At 48.3% G+C, this 21,755-nt stretch overlaps 1 protein-coding gene across 5 annotated transcripts in view; it reads right to left on the bottom strand.

Moving 5' to 3' along the window:
- GPAT2 (glycerol-3-phosphate acyltransferase 2, mitochondrial) overlaps positions 1–21,755 on the bottom strand; it is a 264,394-nt gene that overhangs the window by 41,938 nt on the left and 200,701 nt on the right. For all 5 annotated transcript variants that reach the window (XM_063932035.1, XM_063932036.1, XM_063932033.1 and 2 more), the window contains exons 15-18: positions 16,521–16,782; positions 1,847–1,980; positions 1,677–1,754; positions 1,460–1,591 (exon numbers count right to left, since the gene is read on the bottom strand). In XM_063932035.1, the coding sequence (XP_063788105.1) occupies positions 1,460–1,591; positions 1,677–1,754; positions 1,847–1,980; positions 16,521–16,782 (606 nt within the window). The remainder of the gene's footprint in view (positions 1–1,459; positions 1,592–1,676; positions 1,755–1,846; positions 1,981–16,520; positions 16,783–21,755) is intronic.

Here is a 21,755-nt window from a genome sequence, read left to right as displayed (position 1 = left end):
GACACACCGCACACACACAGGGAATGCTCTGACTGAGGACAGGACCCCACAAAGTCCTTTGGGGAGACAGAGAGAGAGTATGCCAGCACACACCACAGCGCTATATAATGCAGGGAGTTACACTACACAAGTGATTTACCCTATAGCCACTATATATATAGTATTTGCGCCTAAATTTAGTGCCCCCCCCTCTCTTTTTTACCCTATTGAGCCTGGAAACTGCAGGGGAGAGCCTGGGGAGCGTCCTTCCAGCGGAGCTGTGAGAGGAAATGGTGCCAGTGTGCTGAGGGAGATAGCCCCGCCCCTTTTTTGGCGGACTTCTCCCGCTTTTATAATAATAATGTGGCAGGGGTATTTTACACATATATAGCTTCTTAGGCTATATTATGTGTGATTAGCCACTTTAAGGTACTCTAATTGCTGCCCAGGGCGCCGCCCCCCCCCCCCCCAGCGCCCTGCACCCATCAGTGACCGGAGTATGTGGTGTGCACAGGGAGCAATGGCGCACAGCTGCAGTGCTGTGCGCTACCTTAATGAAGACCGGAGTCTTCAGCCGCCGATTTCCGTGAAGATCTTCATGCTTCTGGCTCTGCAAGGGGGACGGCGGCGCGGCTCCGGGACCGGACGACCGAGGCTGGGCCTGTGTTCGATCCCTCTGGAGCTAATGGTGTCCAGTAGCCTAGAAGCCCAAGCTAGCTGCAAGCAGGTTCGCTTCTCTCCCCTAAGTCCCTCGTTGCAGTGAGTCTGTTGCCAGCAGATCTCACTGAAAATAAAAAACCTAATAAATACTTTCTTTACTAGAAGCTCAGGAGAGCCCCTAGTGTGCAACCAGCTCGAGCCGGGCACAGATTCTAACTGAGGTCTGGAGGAGGGGCATAGAGGGAGGAGCCAGTGCACACCAGGTAGTCCTAATTCTTTCTTAGAGTGCCCAGTCTCCTTCGGAGCCCGCTATTCCCCATGGTCCTTACGGAGTTCCCAGCATCCACTAGGACGTCAGAGAAAGTAAGATTGTAAGATGTAAAAGGTAATAGTGGAACAACATTTGCTATTGGCTGCCACGTGTCACTAATCAAGCTCATGACTGGTGCACAGTAAAATTAGCTATGTTGGGTTACCATAAGTGTTACTGATACCCGCAGGCACCTATTGCCACCCAACATCACTCCGAATTGAACTGTCCTCTTATACTGCAAAAGTAACCATTACTGCTGCTCATCATTAGGACGGACATACTGGTAATAGAGAACGTTAAGCCCCAAGATGGATCAAGGGTCGCCTTAGGCAACAAATATGAATGGAACCAATGATCTCAGTACTGTCCATCCCTTAACCCGCCCCTAATATTTAATTGCACGTTATGTACCCTTCATACTCCACCTTGTATATATTCTTAAAAGACAAGTGTTAAGTATAATTTAAAATGAAAAAGAAATAAATAACCAAACAATGGAGCGGTTACCTTGTAGTGACGCTTAATGGTTTCTTCCATGGAGTCTATGTCACTGTCTGACATCTCATCCATGGCTTTCCATGTCAGTCTGTCCATAAAACGCCTTCTCCCTGTGTCACAGGCTGGGGTTGCACTGGGGTCCTGCGGAGAGCAAGGAGACGTGTTACCTGTCTACTGGTCCTCTCTACACCACCATGGCCTGCTATAAAAGGCAGCTGTCTCCCACCTCATACATAGACAGGAGACCACAGTGAATCAGTTTGTCCATGATGTCCTGGCACAAAACATACAGAGACCGACAAGGCTGGAAAAGAAAGAGGGAAGAGACAGTCACAGCAGAGCCTCTCTCACACAAAGAGAAATAACACAGCTTTATTTTTATAACAATATTTGTACCGGCTGGAGCAGGATATTTTTCGGTAACAGGGAGCAGAGAGACACCATCATTTCAATCAGCTCATTTTGGGTAAATAAGATCTCCACCAGGCAGAGAGTGGGTAGCTGGGCCAGAAGTGCGTGCACAGCGCAGGCTGTAAGGAAGACAGAGGTAAGGGCAGGACAGTGTAAGATGGAAAGGCGAGGTCAGGATAAAGTGTCACATTACTGATGACACACATCACAATTCCATACACAGGTGGGTGAGCAAATAAAACAGATCCAGACATTACAGTGCTCAGGCCGAGCATATGGATCACAAAGGGAGCACAACACCTCCCCCTACATCCCGCCCGCTGAAAATCCAGACGGTGGTCGGCATGCCGACTAGCAGGGACTATTCCCACTCGTGGGTGTCCACGATACCCATAGAGTGGGAATAGAACCTGTGGCGATCGAAGGTTGCCACCGTGCACGCAAGGGGCTTGTTGCGCACACCTCTCGCCAGCATTCCGCTGCCAGGATACCAGCAGAGGTATGCTGACGGCGGTCACGGACACCCAACCCTGTCTACAGTAGGTGCGCTCACGCACTCATGCATCATCATTATGATGGGACATAGATGGGTGGGGCTTTTTTGAAATCTGCTCCTTTATTAGATAATACCACCCAGGAAGTAAGTGCTTCTTACATCCGTCCCTCTCATTTTTCTTATGGTGATTTCTAACCTATCAGTAATCTACTACACAGACCCAGTGATAACATCATCTGTTTACGCCATTTGTCTGCCATCAGATTTTCTTAATGAGGTTTTTTTACCAAGTGCTGAAATAGCCTTGATGTAAATGTATAAAACCTTAAATCCTAAAACAGAAGCAGATTTGTTCTTATTAGGAAATAGTGTAAAGCATTAGCAATTGTAGCGATTGTTATGCTGATAATGACATCTACTTTTTATTATAATGCAATTAAATTGTTTTGTTTGCGTGTGTGTGTCTACTATATATCTTATATATAAAATTGGTTATGCATTTGGACACAGCTGTATCGACTGGATGAAACCAATGCAAGGTGGTCCAGTTGGATCCTGGCCAGGTTTTAGGAGGGTTAGGGTCCTGGTCGGACCTCCTGTTGGTGTACGCTGGGCAGAATTTTACCCAGGGGGCCTGTTCTGAGCCTTTCACTGGATGGATTTGGATGAAAACATTTATGAACTGTAATAACTGACAGAAATAACCATAAATCAGTGAACTAAAATAACTGACAGAAAATAAGATTTTACTCACCGGTAAATCTATTTCTCGTAGTCCGTAGTGGATGCTGGGACTCCGTAAGGACCATGGGAATAGCGGCTCCGCAGGAGACTGGGCACAACTAAAGAAAGCTTTAGGACTACCAGGTGTGCACTGGCTCCTCCCACTATGACCCTCCTCCAGACCTCAGTTAGGATACTGTGCCCGGAAGAGCTGACACAATAAGGAAGGATTTTGAATCCCGGGTAAGACTCATACCAGCCACACCAATCACACCGTATAACTCGTGATACTATACCCAGTTAACAGTATGAAATATAACTGAGCCTCTCAACAGATGGCTCAACAATAACCCTTTAGTTAGGCAATAACTATAAACAAGTATTGCAGACAATCCGCACTTGGGATGGGCGCCCAGCATCCACTACGGACTACGAGAAATAGATTTACCGGTGAGTAAAATCTTATTTTCTCTGACGTCCTAAGTGGATGCTGGAACTCCGTAAGGACCATGGGGATTATACCAAAGCTCCCAAACGGGCGGGAGAGTGCGGATGACTCTGCAGCACTGAATGAGCAAACTCCAGGTCCTCCTCAGCCAGGGTATCAAACTTGTAGACTCTTGCAAAAATGTTTGAACCCGACCAAGTAACAGCTCGGCAAAGTTGTAAAGCCGAGACCCCTCGGGCAGCCGCCCAAGAAGAGCCCACTTTCCTCGTGGAATGGGCTTTTACAGATTTAGGGTGCAGCAGTCCAGCCGCAGAATGTGCAAGTTGAATCGTGCCACAGATCCAGCGAGCAATAGTCTGCTTTGAAGCAGGAGCACCCAGCTTGTTGGGTGCATACAGGATAAATAGCGAGTCAGTTTTCCTGACTCCAGCCGTCCTGGAAACATATACTTTTCAGGGCCCTGACTACGTCCAGTAACTTGGAATCCTCCAAGTCCCAAGTAGCCGCAGGCACCACAATAGGTTGGTTCACATGAAAAACTGATACCACCTTAGGAAGGAATTGGGAACGAGTCCTCAATTCCGCCTTATCCATATAAAATACAGATAAGGGCTTTTGTATGACAAAGCCGCCAATTCTGATACACGCCTGGCCGACACCAAGGCCCACAGCATGACCACTTTCCACGTGAGGTATTGCAGCTCCACGGATTTAAGTGGCTCAACCCAATGCGACTTCAGGAAATCCAACACCACGCTGAGATCCCACGGTGCCACTGGAGGCACAAACGGGGGCTGACTATGCAGCACTCCCTTAACAAAAGTCTGAACTTCAGGCAGTGAAGCCAGTTCTATTTTGGAAGAAAATCGATAGAGCCGAAATCTGGACCTTAATGGAACCCAATTTTAGGCCCATAGTCACCTCTGACTGTAGGAAGTGCAGAAATCGACCTAGCTGAAATTCCTCCTTTGGGGCCTTCCTGGCCTCACAGCACGCAACATATTTCCGCCATATGCGGTGATAATGGTTTGCGTTCACTTCTTTCCTAGCTTTAAATAGCGTAGGGATAACTTCCTCCGGAATGCCCTTTTCCTTCAGGATCCGGCGTTCAACCGCCATGCCGTCAAACGCAGCCGCGGTACGTCTTGGAACAGACAGGCCCCCTGCTGCAGCAGGTCCTGTCTGAGCGGCAGAGGCCATGGGTCCTCTGAGATCATTTCTTGGAGTTCTGGGTACCAAGCTTTTCTTGGCCAACCCGGAACAATGAGTATAGTTCTTACTCCTCTCCTTCTTATTATTCTCATTACCCTGGGTAAGAGAGGCAGAGAAGGGAACACATACACCGACTGGTACACCCACGGTGTTACCAGAGCGTCCACAGCTATCGCCTGAGGGTCCATTGACCTGGCGCAATATCTTTGTAGCTTTTTGTTGAGGCGGGACGCCATCATGTCCACCTGTGGCCTTTCCCAACGGTGTACAATCATTTGGAAGACATCTGGATGAAGTCCCCACTCTCCCGGGTGGAGGTCGTGTCTTCTGAGAAAGTCTGCTTCTCAGTTGTCCACTCCGGGAATGAACACTGCTGACAGTGCTAACACATGATTTTTCGCCCATCGGAGAATCCTTGTGGCTTCTGCCATCGCCATCCTGCTTCTTGTGCCGCCCTGTCGGTTTACATGAGCGACCGCCGTGATGTTGTCTGACTGGATCAGCACCGGCCGGTGTTGAAGCAGGGGTCTAGCCTGACTTAGGGCATTGTAAATGGCCCTTAGTTCCAGAATATTTATGTGTAGGGAAGTCTCCTGACTTTTCCATAGCCTTGGAAGTTTCTTCCCTGTGTGACTGCCCCCCAGCCTCGAAGGCTGGCATCCGTGGTCACCAGGACCCCGTCCTGTATGCCGAATCTGCGGCCCCCTAGAAGATGAGCACTCTGCAGCCACCACAAAAGCGACACCCTGGCCCTTGGAGACAGGGTTATCCGCCGATGCATCTGAAGATGCGACCCGGACCACTTGTCCAACAGATCCCACTGGAAGATCCTTGCATGGGACCTGGCGAATGGAATTTCTTCGTAAGAAGCTACCATCTTTCCCAGGGCTCGCGTGCATTGATGCACCGACACCTGTATTTGTATTAGGAGGTCTCTGTCTAGAGACGACAACTCCTTGGACTTCTCCTCCGGGAGAAACCCTTTTTATCCTGTTCTGTGTCCAGAACCATACCCAGGAACAGTAGACGCGTCGTAGGAACCAGCTGCGACTTTGGAATATTCAGAATCCAGCCGTGCTGTTGTTGTAGCACTTCCCGAGATAGTGCTACTCCGACGAACAACTGCTCCCTGGACCTCGCCTTTATAAGGAGATCGTCCAAGTATGGGATAATTATTTCGGCCATTACCTTGGTAAATACCTCGGTGCCGGGGACAGACCAACGGCAACGTCTGGAATTGGTAATGACAATCCTGTACCACAATTTTGAGGTACTCCTGGTGAAGAGGGTAAATAGGGACATGCAGGTAAGCATCCTTGATGTCCAGTGATACCATGAAATTCTCCAGGCTTGCAATAATCGCCCTGAGCGATTCCATTTTGAACTTGAACCTTCATATATAAGTGTTCAAGGATTTCAATTTTAGAATGGGTCTCACCGAACCGTCTGGTTTCGGTACCACAACATTTTGGAATAGTAACCCCGGCCTTGTTGAAGGAGGGGTACCTTGATTTCACCTGCTGGAAGTACAGCTTGTGAATTGCCGCCAGTACTACCTTTCTCCGAGGGCAGCAGGCAAGGCTGATGTGAGGTAACGGCGAGGGGGAGTCGCCTCGAACTCCAGCCTGTATCCCTGTGATACTACTTGCAGAACCTAGGGATCCACCTGTGGGCAAGCCCACTGGTCCCTGAAGTTCCCGAGACGCGCCCCCACCGCACCTGTCTCCACCTGTGGAGCCCCAGCGTCATGCGGTGGACTCAGAGGAAGCGGGGGAAGATTTTTGATCCTGGGAACTGGCTGTCTGGTGCAGCTTTTTCCTTCTTCCCTTGTCTCTGTGCAGAAAGGAAGCGCCTTTGACCCGCTTGCTTTTCTGAAGCCGAAAGGACTGTACCTGAAAATACGGTGCTTTCTTAGGCTGTGAGGAAACCTGAGGTAAAAAATTTTCTTCCCAGCTGTTGCTGTGGATACGCGGTCCCAGAGACCATCCCCAAACAATTCCTCGCCCTTATAAGGCAGAATCTCCATGTGCCCTTTAAAGACAGCATCACCTGTCCACTGCCGGGTTTCTAATACCCTCCTGGCAGAATGGACATTGCATTAATTCTGGATGCCAGCCGGCAAATATCCCTCTGTGCATCCTTCATATATAAGACGACGTCTTTAATATGCTCTATGTTAGCAAAATATTATCCCTGTCTAGGGTATTAATATTATCTGACAGGGTATCAGACCACACTGCAGCAGCATTATTTATGCTGAGGCAATTGCAGGTCTCAGTATAGAACCTGAGTGTGTATATACAGACTTCAGGATAGCCTCCTGCTTTTTATCAGCAGGCTCCTTCAAGGTGGCCGTATCCTAAGATGGCAGTGCCACCTTTTTTGACAAACGTGTGAGCGCCTTATCCACCCTAGGGGATATCTCCCAACGTGACCTATCCTCTGGCGGGAAAGGGTACGCCATCAGTAACTTTTTAGAAATTACCAGTTTCTTATCGGGGGAACCCACGCTTCTTCACACACTTCATTCACTCATCTGATGGGGGAACAAAACACTGGCTGCTTTTTCTCCCCAAAAATAAAACCCCTTTTATGTGGTACTTGGGTTCATGTCAGAAATGTGTAATACATTTTTCATTGCCGAGATCATGTAACGGATGTTCCTAGTGGATTGTGTATATATCTCAACCTCGTCGACACTGGAGTCAGACTCCGTGTCGACATCTGTGTCTGCCATCTGAGGTAACGGGCGTTTTTTGAGCCCCTGATGGCCTTTGAGACGCCTGGGCAGGCGCGGGCTGAGAAGCCGGCTGTCCCACAGCTGTTACGTCATCCAGCCTTTTATGTAAGGAGTTGACATTGTCGGTTAATACCTTCCACCTATCCATCCACTCTGGTGTCGGCCCCACAGGGGGCGACATCCCATTTATCGGCCTCTGCTCCGCCTCCACGTAACCTTCCTCATCCAACATGTCGACACAGCCGTACCGACACACCGCACACACACAGGGAATGCTCTGACTGAGGACAGGACCCCACAAAGTCCTTTGGGGAGACAGAGAGAGAGTATGCCAGCACACACCAGAGCGCTATATAATGCAGGGATTAACACTATAACTGAGTGATTTTTTCCCCCAATAGCTGCTTGTATACATATATTGAGCCTAAATTTAGTGCTCCCCCTCTCTTTTTAACCCTTTGAGCCTGAAAACTACAGGGGAGAGCCCGGGGAGCTGTCTTCCAGCTGCACTGTGAAGAAAAAATGGCGCCAGTGTGCTGAGGGAGATAGCCCCGCCCCTTTTTCGGCTGACTTTTCTCCCGCTTTTTTATGGATTCTGGCAGGGGTAATTTATCACATATATAGCCCTGGGACTATATATTGTAATGATTTGCCAGCCAAGGTGTCTTATATTGCCCTCAGGGCGCCCCCCCCCCAGCGCCCTGCACCCATCAGTGACCGGAGTGTGAGGTGTGCATGAGGAGCAATGGCGCACAGCTGCAGTGCTGTGCGCTACCTTGTTGAAGACAGAAGTCTTCTGCCGCCGATTTTCCGGAACACTTCTTGCTTCTGGCTCTGTAAGGGGGTCGGCGGCGCGGCTCCGGGAACGAACACCAAGGTCGGGTCCTGCGGTCGACCCCTCTGGAGCTAATGGTGTCCAGTAGCCTAAGAAGCCCAAACTACCACCTGTTAGGTAGGTTCGCTTCTTCTCCCCTTAGTCCCTCGCTGCAGTGAGTCTGTTGCCAGCAGATCTCACTGTAAAATAAAAAACCTAAATATACTTTCTTTCTAGGAGCTCAGGAGAGCCCCTAGTGTGCATCCAGCTCAGCCGGGCACAAGATTCTAACTGAGGTCTGGAGGAGGGTCATAGTGGGAGGAGCCAGTGCACACCAGGTAGTCCTAAAGCTTTCTTTAGTTGTGCCCAGTCTCCTGCGGAGCCGCTATTCCCATGGTCCTTACGGAGTCCCAGCATCCACTTAGGACGTCAGAGAAATGGAGGTGGGAAGACAAACAATACTATGGGGGTGATTCATACCTGATCGTAGATGTGCTAAATTTAGCACATCTACGATCAGTTTCTCTGACATGCGGGGGGATGCCCAGCACAGGGCTAGTCCGCCCCGCATGTCAGGCCCTGCCCCCCACAAGGGTGCGAAAGCATTGCACCGCTTTAGCACCCACCAAGTAGCTCCCTGCTTGCAAAGCCTAGCTGCACTGGCAGGCGGCTACCTGCCGCGTTCTGGGTTGCAGCGGCTGCATGTGATGTCACGCAGCCGCCACGTCCCACCCCTGCAACGGTCCAGACCGCACCCCACCAACAGCGTTCTACGCCGTTGGCACGCCCCCTCCCGTCCCGCGACTGCCTCTGCTTGTCAATCAGTCAGAGGCGATCGCACCAGTGAGATGCTTCGCCGGGTACTTTTTAAAGAAAGCCTTGAGTGCCGCACCAATTTGCTATATGTATGTATTACTACTTGTTGAGGGCACAGGGTTTAGTTATTTTGTATTGTGGAGGGCCGAACATATTGCATATTGCATAATATATATATATAAAAAAAAATTATCTTACGTCCTAGAGGATGCTGGGGTCCACATTAGTACCATGGGGTATAGACAGGTCCCTTGGGAGCCATGGTGACTTTAAGAGTTTAATAGTGTGGGCTGGCTCCTCCCTCTATGCCCCTCCTACCAGACTCAGTTTAGAAAATGTGCCCGAAGGGGAGCTCCTAGGAGTTTTTCTAGTTTTATTATTTTTCTAAGAGTGTTAGATACAGGGAGGCTGCTGGCAACAGCCTCCCTGCTTCGTGGGACTTAGGGGGGCGGGAGTAGGAAACAACTCTAGAAGTTAATGGTTCTCTATATCCGCTGACAGGACACTGAGCTCCTGGGGGTGTTGATCGCAAGCCCACGAGGCGACTGCTCATTCCCGCCGCACGGCCGCCACCACATAACAGAGCAGAAGATAGAAGAGTGGTGAGTATGACGCCGGCGGACCGGTAAGCGGGTCGTCGGGCGGGAATGGCGGCACAAGGGTGGGAGCGCAGCTCTAACAGGCTGCGCTCCGGAAGGCTCAACGGTACTTGGTGTACGGTGCTGTGAGGGGCGTCCTGGGCCAGATGACCAGTGTAGGGTAACAGGGGCTAATCCCCCTGTTAGTAGCATAAAACCTCAGGCCAGTATAATCTATAAAGTGCAGGAAGACACGCCATAACAGGGGGCGGTGCTTCTCCTCAGAGCTGATCCAGCATTCACCTGCGCCATTTTCTCCCTGCAGATCACACTGAAGAGACACTGACAGGGAGCGCTGCCCTCCACATAACTCCAGCATACCTCTGCAGTACCAGAGTGTTATAGACAGGTGGGAGAGTGTTATAATAACTGTTAAATCCTATTAAGGTTACTCAGTCAGCGCCGCCGTTTATTGTATTAACTGCCTACTGGGTCGCTGTGTGGCTGGCTCTCTACACTCTGTGACTCTCTGAAGGTACTCTGGGGGAAACTGTGTCTGCATTTTCCTGTGTGTGTGTGTTTATATATCTCACATAAGCATGTCTAGGAACTCTGTATCTTGTGCTGCAGAGTGTGTATCTTCTCCTGAAGAGTCTATTCCATGTACTCAGGAATGCCAGGTACTTTCTCAGCTATCGGAGCCTGAAACCCCATGGGTGGATTCTATTAGGGGAATGATATCCCAGATTTCCTCTTGGATAGCTCAAAATGAGACTGAAACACAGGTTTTGAGAAAGTCTGTTGAGGTTTTGTCGTATTCAGCTCCCACTACCTCATCGAAAATCCCAATTGCTAAGGGGGTGCAACTAATGATTGATCCTATTAGGGTCATTTTACACATCACTGATAAGATACCTGAGCAGGTAGAGGAGGCTTACTTTACAAACAATAAGAAAACCTCACTTACCTTCCCTGCGTCTAAGGAATTAATTTGAAAAATCCTCGGAAAACCCAGAGAAAAATTTCCAGATCCCAGAAAGGGTTCTCATTGCTTTTCCTTTCCCTGAGCAGGACAGGAAAAAGTGGGAAAACCCGCCTGTAGTAGACGCTTCTGTATCTAGGTTGTCTAAAAAGGTGGTTTTACCGGTCCTTGGGTCCACCGCTTTAAAAGAGCCGGCTGACCGCAGGATTGAAACTACGCTCAAATCACTATACAGTATACACAGCTACTGACGTCGCTTTACGGCCCACTATTGCTTGTGCGTGGATTTCTAAAGCCATAGTAAAGTGGTCAGGCACATTACTAGAGGAATTAGATTCTATGTATAGAGGTGACGTTGAATTGTTTTTACGTCACATACAGGATTCTGCAGGTTTCATGGTGGAGGTCATGAAGGACCTTGGCCATCTTAATGCGAGAGCTTCTTCCATGGCTATCACGTCACGCAGGGGACTCTGGCTGCGCCAATGGTCTGCGGAGGCAGAATCCAAGAAAAGTGTGGAGAACCTACCCTTCACAGGTAAGGCTCTGTTTGGAGAAGCCTTAGATGCGTGGATCTCCACGGCGACTGCAGGTAAGTCAACTTTTCTTCCCTCAGCAACACCGTCGACTAGGAAATCTTATCCTGCGTCTACAATGCAGTCCTTTCGAACTGCGAAAGTTAAAAAGTCCAAACCCCCTTCCACTTTCTTTAGAGGAGGTCGGGGGAAATCCAGAAAACCTACAACAGGAGGTTCCCAGGAACAGAAACCTGGTTCTGTTTCCTCAAAATCCTCTGCATGACGGTGGAACTCCCAGCCTGGAGATCGGACAGGTGGAGCAAGACTAAGAAATTTCAGTCACGTCTGGGCGTCATCATGCCTGGACCCCTGGGTACAAGATATTGTTACCCAGGGGTACAGACTGGAGTTTCAAGAACTCCCATCTCAGATTCTTCACATCAGGCTTACCAGCTTCGCTGACAGAAAAAGTTATCCTACAGGAAGCCATTCAAAAATTGGTAAAGACAAATGTCATTGTTCCAGGTCCACATCACCTAAAAAACAAGGGTTATTACTCAACCCTGTTTGTGGTACAGAAACCGGACAGTTCGGTCAGGCCTATATTGAATCTAAAAAGTCAATGAACCCCTATTTAAAGGGAATTCAAATTCAAGATGGAGTCTCTGAGAGTGGTGATCTCAGGTCTGGAGGAAGGGGAATTTCTAGTATACCTAGATATCAATGATGCGTACCTTCACATTCCGATCTGGCTGCCTCACCAGGCTAATCTAAGATTTGCGCTGCTGGACCGTCACTATCAGTTCCAGGCACTGCCGTTTGGCCTCACCACGGCACCGAGGGTGTTCACCAAGGTCATGGCGGAGATGATGCTGATTCTCCGCAAGCAGGGTGTAAACATAATTCCTTATTTGGACGATCTGCTGATAAAAGTGTCTTCCAGGGAGAAGCTGTTACAGAGCATTGCTCACTCAACTCAACTACTCCAGGATCATGGATGGATCCTGAATCTTCCAAAGTCGCATTTGGAGCAGACAAGGAGACTGTCCTTCCTGGGGTTGATCCTCGACACGGAAGTGCAGAGGGTGTTTCTTCCGGTGGAGAAAGCGTTGTTGATGCAAACAATGGTCTGGGATATCTTGAAGCCAGCCCGAGTGTCGGTTCATCAGTGCATTCGCCTTCTGGGGAAGATGGTTGCCTCCTACGAGGCTCTACAGTACGGAAGATTTCATGCACGGTCCTTCGAACTGGATCTCGTGGACAAATGGTCGGGTACTCATCTTCACATGCACCAGAGGATATATCTGTCGCCGAAAGCCAGAATTTCACTCCTCTGGTGGCTGCAAACTTCTCATCTTCTCAAGGGCCGCAGGTTCGGGATTCAGAATTGGATCCTTTTAACCACGGATGCAAGTCTAAGAGGTTGGGGAGCAGTGACCCAAGGGGAAAACTTTCAAGGAAAGTGGTCAAGTCTGGAATCCATCCTTCCGATAAACATTCTGGAACTAAGGGCCGTGTACAATGGTTTTCTACAAGCGGTACATCTTCTAAAAGATCAGGCCATTCAGGTTCAGTTGGACAATGTAATGACAGTGGCCTACATAAACCGACAGGGCGGAACGAAGAGCAGAGCTGCAATGTCAGAGGTAACAAAAATTCTCCTCTGGGCAGAAAAGCACGCGGTGGCGCGGTCAGCAATCTTCATTCCAGGAGTGGACAATTGGGAAGCGGACTTCCTCAGCACACACGATCTTCATCCAGGAGAGTGGGGCCTCCACCCGGAGGTGTTCGCAGAGGTGACAAATCTTCCAAATAGACATGATGGCCTCTCGCCTCAACAAGTAGCTTCAGAGGTACTGTTCCAGGTCGAGAGACCCACAGGCAGTGGCGGTGGACGCCCTGGTGACTCCCTGGGTGTTACAGTCAGTGTATGTGTTCCCTCCACTTCCACACATCCCAAGGATTCTCAAACTAATAAAAAGAACAAGAGTTCAGGTGATCCTCATTGCTCCAGACTGGCCAAGAAGAGCTTGGTACGCGGATCTTCTGGAGCTACTGCTGGAAGATCGAGGCCTCTTCCTCTTCGCGAGGAACTTCTGCAACAGGGGCCGTTCGCTTATCAAGACTTACCACAGCTACGTTTGACGGCATGGAAGTTGAACGCCAGATCTTAGCTCGGAAGGGCATTCCGAACAAGGTTATTCCTACCCTGATACAGGCTAGGGAAGGAGTAACGTCTAAACATTACCATTGAATTTGGAAAAAGTACATGTCTTGGTGTGAATCCAAGAAGTTTACTACGGTGGAGTTTCAACTAGGGCGGTTTCTCCTCTTTCTGCAAGCAGGTGTGGATGTGGGCTCCATAAAAGTTCAGATTTCGGCCTTGTCCATTTTCTTCCAGAAACAATTGGCTGCCCTCCCTGAGGTTCAGACATTCTTGAAAGGGGTTCTGCACATCCAGCCTCACTTTGTGCCTCCTATGGCACCTTGGGATCTTAACGTGGTGCTGCAGTTCCTGCAGTCGGATTGGTTTGAGCCTTTACAGGAGGTTGATGTCAAGTTTCTTACTTGGAAGGCGGTCACACTGTTGGCATTGGCATCTGCTAGACGTGTGTCAGAGTTGGGGGCATTGTCTTGCAAGCACCCTTACTTGATTTTCCATGAAGATAGAGCTGAGCTCAGGACGCGTCAGCAGTTTCTTCCAAAGGTTGTGTCGGCCTTTCATATCAACCAAACTATTGTGGTGCCAGTGGCTACTGACTCCTCAATTACCTCAAAGTCCTTGGATGTTGTGAGGGCTTTGAAGATTTATGTGAAGAGAACATCTTGTCACAGAAAGTCGGACGCTTTGTTTGTCCTTTATGATCCCAACAAGGTTGGGTGTCCTGCTTCTAAGCAGACGATTTCTCGCTGGATCAGGTTTACTATCCAGCATGCTTATTCTACGACAGGGTTGCCGTGTCCAAAATCTGTTAAGGCCCACTCTACTCGTAAGGTGGGTTCTTCCTGGGCGGCTGCCCAGGGTATCTCGGCTTTACAACTTTGCCGAGCAGCTACTTGGTCAGGGTCGAACATGTTTGCTAAGTTCTACAAGTTCGATACTTTGGCCTCTGAGGACCTTCAGTTTGGTCAATCGTTTCTGCAGGAGCCTCCACGCTCTCCCGTACTGGGAGCTTTGTTATATCCCCATGGTACTAATGTGGACCCCAGCATCCTCTAGGACGTAAGAGAAAATAGGATTTTAATTACCTACCAGTAAATCCTTTTCTCGTAGTCCGTAGAGGATGCTGGGCGCCCGCCCAGCGCTACTTTTTCCTGCATTTGTTACTTGGTTGAGTACTGCATTGTTACTTGGTTAAGTACTGTTGTTCAGCCGTTGCTGAATTATTTCAAGCTGGTTAGCTTGGCTTTCTGTTATGTGTGAGCTGGTGTGAATCTCACCACTATCTGTATATTTCCTTCTCTCCAAGTATGTCCGTCTCCTCGAGCACAGTTTCTAGACTGAGTCTGGTAGGAGGGGCATAGAGGGAAGAGCCAGCCCACACTATTAAACTCTTAAAGTGCCCATGGCTCCCAAGGGACCCGTCAATATCCCCTGGTACTAATGTGGACCCCAGCATCCTCTACGGACTACGAGAAAAGGATTTACTGGTAGGTAATTAAAATCCTATTATAATATATACTCTGTGACTTCCAGATACAGCCAAAATTTCCTCCAGGATTTGTTCCTTGAGATCTATTTGGGGAAGTCACATCTTTTATATTCCTGTGATTGTCAGACCAGCTATTTGAGTTTTGAATTTCATGTGAGTCAACATTTGAACCAATAATAATCTTGATTATAAGAACTGGAGACCATACTTTAGAAGTTTGTAAAAACGCCGGCATACAGTTGTCAGCATTTCCAACGGACTATAATCAAGAGTATTTCCTAGACGGCCTTTAAGGAACCATGCTTAATTAGTTTTAAGATTTCTATATCCAAAAAGAATTACCACTCTGGCTAGGAGCCTGAATATAGGAATTTCATCTAGTAAATCCTGATAAAGGAGACTGTATTAATTCCCATTTGAGGTTACGTTTTGCCATATAAACCCATCGAGAGTGAATTAGCCTTTTTCCTATATGCGTTACCCCTGATGAAGTCGATAAGACGAAACGCGTTGGCTTTGTCAGTCAGAAAATCGCACCCTAGTTTGTGAAGATACTCCCTTCGAGCTCGCACCTTGAAAAAGGTGAGGGAGTATCTAGAATCCATCTTACAAACATGTTGGTTGTGGCTGTGTTTTATTGATACAATTTTACATTATGTATAAAAATCATATGTTATTAAAATAATCTTTTATTAATTGGCCTGTTGGCCTCTTGTTTGGGTGACTTTTTGGTGAGGGGTGTCTGTTACAGGTCCCCAGATCTACATATCCTCCAGTCCACATTTTCTGATGAAATAAACGCTGGAAGAATTGTGTAATTACATTACATCACTAGCGCACTTGGGAATCTGTGTTTTTCTTTGTATGTTCCTGAGGTCTCCCAACAAAGACCTCTCCCAGTGTGTCGCTATTGAGTTGGCGCGAGATAAGGATACTTCTGTGTTTTGATATATATATATATATATATATATGTGGCTGCAGAGGTTTTATGGGTTAGATCTGATCCCCTGAGTGATTACTTCGGTGTTCTGATGTGCTCTATGACTGAGAGTTTAAGTAACTGCATTTAATCTCCACCTGGCGTTTGAATTTTAAGCCTTACAGCCATTATATTGTCTGAATACGACACATTGATTATTTTTGACAATCAATATGTGATGCTTTCAAATTATTTTGTATATGGAAGCTGGTCTTGATAAAGATCCCAAATTGAGGATCGAAACGTCGACTACAATAAGCCTGATATCAACTGAAATAAAGTGATTGTGAAAATTGAAGCTGCTGGATACCTTTTTTTGATTGGACGAGTGCACCTCCACATTATTGGACTCTTTCTAAATATTGTGGGTCTACCCGCTTTGGGAGATCACCACTAGGAGCACCGCACTGTTGCTAACATTATTGATGCGAGTGCAGGACTATCTGTGTTATATATATATATATATATATATATATATATATATATATATATATATGTGTGTATGTATGTATATATTATACACACACAGATGTAGCCATGCTCATCCAGCGTGCATGCACGTCCTAGTCGTGAGCACACTTGCCGTGCCTGGCTTGCTGCGAATACGGAAAGTTACAGGCTAGAGGAGCATGGTTCCATCTGTGTATATATATAATTATTATTGTTATATCTGATGTAATTGATGTAATACAAGTCTCACCTCCTATAGCTTCGTACAGGAAGACGGACAGCAGGGCGGCACTCTTTTGCCCCAGTTCTCTGATACTGGCTTGGGTGCCTCGACAAAGCACATATGTGTCATTTGAAGGGACAGAGTACAGGGAGACACAACGGCGGAGGTTGTATAGGCTGTGACAGAGCACGTCCCATCGCTGTCCGGAGAATCCCACATCAAACCCATGAAGGAGAATATCTTCTGTCATTGACGAGAATTGGGAAAGGAGTCTGGACAGAGAGACCCCCTGAAAGAAAGAATGTAATGAGAAAGACACAGGACAGCGAGCGTTGTGGGGTTCAGCAGAGTAAAGAGTTTTGAGCAAATCATTAAAAACAAAAAGAAAACAACCAATAGCAATGAGGAGATAAAACTGATGTGTAATAAATGACAGTCCCTCTTTAAGGAGAATCATAGATAACCAACAGGAAACCACAGTCATACTCCTGACACATGCCAACCTCCTCTACCCATTAAAGCTTACAGAATTGTGATTGTGGATTGGAGATCTCTGCTTATGTGACGTTCTTAAAAAATAAGATTTTACTTACCGATAAATCTATTTCTCTATCGTCCTAGTGGATGCTGGGGTTCCTGAAAGGACCATGGGGAATAGCGGCTCCGCAGGAGACAGGGCACAAAAAGTAAAGCTTTTTCCGATCAGGTGGTGTGCACTGGCTCCTCCCCCTATGACCCTCCTCCAGACTCCAGTTAGATTTTTGTGCCCGGCCGAGAAGGGTGCAATCTAGGTGGCTCTCCTAAAGAGCTGCTTAGAAAAAGTTTAGCTAGGTTTTTTATTTTACAGTGATTCCTGCTGGCAACAGGATCACTGCAGCGAGGGACTGAGGGGAGAAGGAGTCAACTCACCTGCGTGCAGGATGGATTGGCTTCTTGGCTACTGGACATCAAGCTCCAGAGGGACGATCACGGGTACAGCCTGGATGGTCACCGGAGCCACGCCGCCGGCCCCCTTGCAGATGCTGAAGACAGAAGAGGTCCAGAATCGGCGGCTGAAGACTCCTGCAGTCTTCAAAAGGTAGCGCACAGCACTGCAGCTGTGCGCCATTTTCCTCTCAGCACACTTCACACGGCAGTCACTGAGGGTGCAGGGCGCTGGGAGGGGGGCGCCCTGGGAGGCAAAATGATTACCTATAAAGGCTAAAAATACCTCACATATAGCCCTAGAGGCTATATGGAGATATTTAACCCCTGCCTGATTTCTCTAAATAGCGGGAGACGAGCCCGCCAGAAAGGGGGCGGGGCCTATCTCCTCAGCACACGGCGCCATTTCCTCTCACAGTTCCGCTGGTCAGGACGGCTCCCAAGTCTCTCCCCTGCACTGCACTACAGAAACAGGGTAAAACAGAGAGGGGGGGGCACATTTATGGCGATAAATTGATATAACAAAGCAGCTATAAGGGAGCACTTATTATAAGGCTATCCCTGATATATATATAGCGCTTTTGGTGTGTGCTGGCAAACTCTCCCTCTGTCTCCCCAAAGGGCTAGTGGGTCCTGTCTTCGTTAGGAGCATTCCCTGTGTGTCTGCTGTGTGTCGGTACGTGTGTGTCGACATGTATGAGGACGATATTGGTGTGGAGGCGGAGCAATTGCCAAATATGAGGATGTCACCCCCTAGGGAGTCGACACCGGAATGGATGCCTTTATTTATGGAACTACGGGATAGTGTCAACACGCTAAAGCAGTCGTTTGACGACATGAGGCGGCCGGACAATCAATTAGTGCCTGTCCAGGCGACTCAAACACCGTCAGGGGCTGTGAAACGCCCTTTGCCTCAGTCGGTCGACACAGACCCAGACACAGGCGATGACTCCAGTGGTGACGGTGACGAATCAACCGTATTTTCCAGTAGGGCCACACGTTATATGATTTTGGCAATGAAGGAGGCGTTACATTTAGCTGATACTACAGGTACCACTAAACAGGGTATTATGTGGGGTATGAAAAAACTACCTATAGTTTTTCCTGAATCAGAAGAATTAAATGACGTGTGTAATGAAGCGTGGGTTGCCCCTGATAAAAAACTGATAATTTCAAAGAAATTATTGGCATTATACCCTTTCCCGCCAGAGGTTAGGGAGCGCTGGGAAACACCTCCTAGGGTGGACAAGGCGCTAACACGCTTATCTAAACAAGTGGCGTTACCCTCTCCTGAGACGGCCGCACTTAAAGATCCATCAGATAGGAGGATGGAAAATATCCAAAAAAGTATATACACACATGCAGGTGTTATACTACGACCAGCTGTAGCGACTGCCTGGATGGGCAGTGCTGGGGTAGTTTGGTCAGAGTCCCTGATTGAAAATATTGATACCCTGGACAGGGACAATATTTTACTGTCGTTAGAACAAATAAAGGATGCATTTCTTTATATGCGTGATGCACAGAGGGATATCTGCACACTGGCATCACGGGTAAGTGCTATGTCCATTTCGGCCAGAAGAGCTTTATGGACGCGACAGTGGTCAGGTGATGCGGATTCAAAACGGCATATGGAAGTTTTGCCGTATAAAGGGGAGGAGTTATTTGGAGTCGGTCTATCAGATTTGGTGGCCACGGCTACAGCCGGGAAATCCACCTTTCTACCTCAAGTCACTCCCCCACAGAAAAAGGCACCGACTTTTCAACCGCAGCCCTTTCGTTCCTTTAAAAATAAGAGAGCAAAGGGTTATTCATATCTGCCACGAGGCAAAGGTCGAGGGAAGAGACAGCAACACGCAGCTCCTTCCCAGGAACAGAAGCCCTCCCCGGCTTCTACAAAAGCCTCAGCATGACGCTGGGGCTCCTCAAGCGGACTCGGGGATGGTGGGCGGTCGTCTCAAAAATTACAGCGCGCAGTGGGCTCACTCGCAGGTAGATCCCTGGATCCTGCAGATAATATCTCAAGGGTACAGGTTGGAATTAGAGACGGATCCACCTCGCCGTTTCCTGAAGTCTGCTTTACCAACGTCCCCCTCCGAAAGGGAGACGGTTTTGGAAGCCATTCACAAGCTGTACTCTCAGCAGGTGATAGTCAAGGTACCTCTTCTACAACAAGGGAAGGGGTATTATTCCACTCTTTTTGTGGTACCGAAGCCGGATGGCTCGGTAAGGCCTATTCTAAATCTGAAGTCCTTGAACCTGTACATAAAGAAGTTCAAGTTCAAAATGGAGTCACTCAGAGCAGTGATAGCGAACCTGGAAGAGGGGGACTTTATGGTATCCTTGGACATCAAGGATGCGTATCTCCACGTTCCAATTTACCCCTCACACCAGGGGTACCTCAGGTTCGTTGTACAAAACTGTCACTATCAGTTTCAGACGCTGCCGTTCGGATTGTCCACGGCACCTCGGATCTTTACAAAGGTGATGGCCGAGATGATGATTCTTCTTCGAAGAAAAGGCGTATTAATTATCCCATACTTGGACGATCTCCTAATAAGGGCGAGGTCCAGAGAACAGCTAGAGATGGGATTAGCACTGTCTCAAGAAGTGCTAAAACAGCACGGGTGGATTCTGAATATTCCAAAATCCCAGTTAATGCCGACAACTCGTCTGCTGTTCCTAGGGATGATTCTGGACACGGTTCAGAAAAAGGTTTTTCTCCCGGAGGAAAAAGCCAAGGAGTTATCCGAGCTTGTCAGGAACCTCCTAAAACCAGGAAAGGTGTCTGTACATCAATGCACAAGAGTCCTGGGAAAAATGGTGGCTTCTTACGAAGCAATTCCATTCGGCAGATTCCACGCAAGAATTTTCCAAAGGGATCTGTTGGACAAATGGTCAGGGTCGCATCTTCAGATGCACCTACGGATAACCCTGTCTCCAAGGACAAGGGTGTCTCTTCTGTGGTGGTTGCAGAGTCCTCATCTATTGGAGGGCCGCAGATTCGGCATACAGGATTGGATCCTGGTGACCACGGACGCCAGCCTGAGAGGCTGGGGAGCAGTCACACAAGGAAGAAACTTCCAGGGAGTATGGACGAGCCTGGAAACGTCTCTTCACATAAACATTCTGGAACTAAGAGCAATATACAATGCTCTAAGCCAGGCAGAACCTCTGCTTCAGGGAAAACCGGTGTTGATCCAGTCGGACAACATCACGGCAGTCGCCCATGTGAACAGACAGGGCGGCACAAGAAGCAGGAGTGCAATGGCAGAAGCTGCAAGGATTCTTCGCTGGGCAGAGAATCATGTGATAGCGCTATCAGCAGTGTTCATCCCGGGAGTGGACAACTGGGAAGCAGACTTCCTCAGCAGACACGATCTTCACCCGGGAGAGTGGGGACTTCATCCAGAAGTTTTCCACATGCTGGTAACCCGTTGGGAAAGACCAATGGTGGACATGATGGCGTCTCGCCTCAACAAAAAACTGGACAGGTATTGCGCCAGGTCAAGAGATCCGCAGGCAATAGCTGTGGACGCGCTGGTAACGCCTTGGGTGTACCAGTCGGTGTATGTGTTTCCTCCTCTGCCTCTCATACCAAAAGTATTGAGAATTATACGGCAAAGAGGCGTAAGAACGATACTAGTGGTTCCGGATTGGCCAAGAAGGACTTGGTACCCGGAACTTCAAGAGATGATCACGGAAGATCCGTGGCCTCTACCTCTAAGGAGGGACTTGCTTCAGCAGGGTCCCTGTCTGTTTCAAGACTTACCGCGGCTGCGTTTGACGGCATGGCGGTTGAACGCCGGATCCTAATGGAAAAAGGCATGCCGGAAGAAGTCTTTCCTACTTTGATTAAAGCAAGGAAAGAAGTAACCGTGCAACATTATCACCGAATTTGGCGAAAATATGTTGCGTGGTGCGAAGATCGGAGTGCTCCGACGGAGGAATTTCAACTGGGTCGATTCCTACATTTCCTGCAATCAGGATTGTCTATGGGTCTCAAATTGGGATCTATTAAGGCTCAAATTTCGGCCCTGTCGATTTTCTTTCAAAAAGAATTGGCTTCAGTCCCTGAAGTCCAGACCTTTGTGAAGGGAGTGCTGCATATACAGCCTCCTGTGGTGCCTCCAGTGGCACCGTGGGATCTCAATGTAGTTTTGGATTTTCTAAAATCTCATTGGTTTGAACCACTAAATAAGGTGGATTTGAAATATCTCACTTGGAAAGTGACCATGCTTCTAGCCCTGGCTTCTGCCAGGAGAGTGTCAGAATTGGCAGCTTTATCTTACAAAAGCCCATATCTGATTTTCCATTCGGACAGGGCAGAACTGCGGA

Source organism: Pseudophryne corroboree, chromosome 6 (genome assembly GCF_028390025.1).
Source record: "Pseudophryne corroboree isolate aPseCor3 chromosome 6, aPseCor3.hap2, whole genome shotgun sequence".
NCBI classification, from domain to species: Eukaryota; Metazoa; Chordata; class Amphibia; order Anura; family Myobatrachidae; genus Pseudophryne; species Pseudophryne corroboree.
Note: the sequence above shows the minus strand (reverse complement) of the source record. Positions and strands in the feature narration are given on the sequence as shown.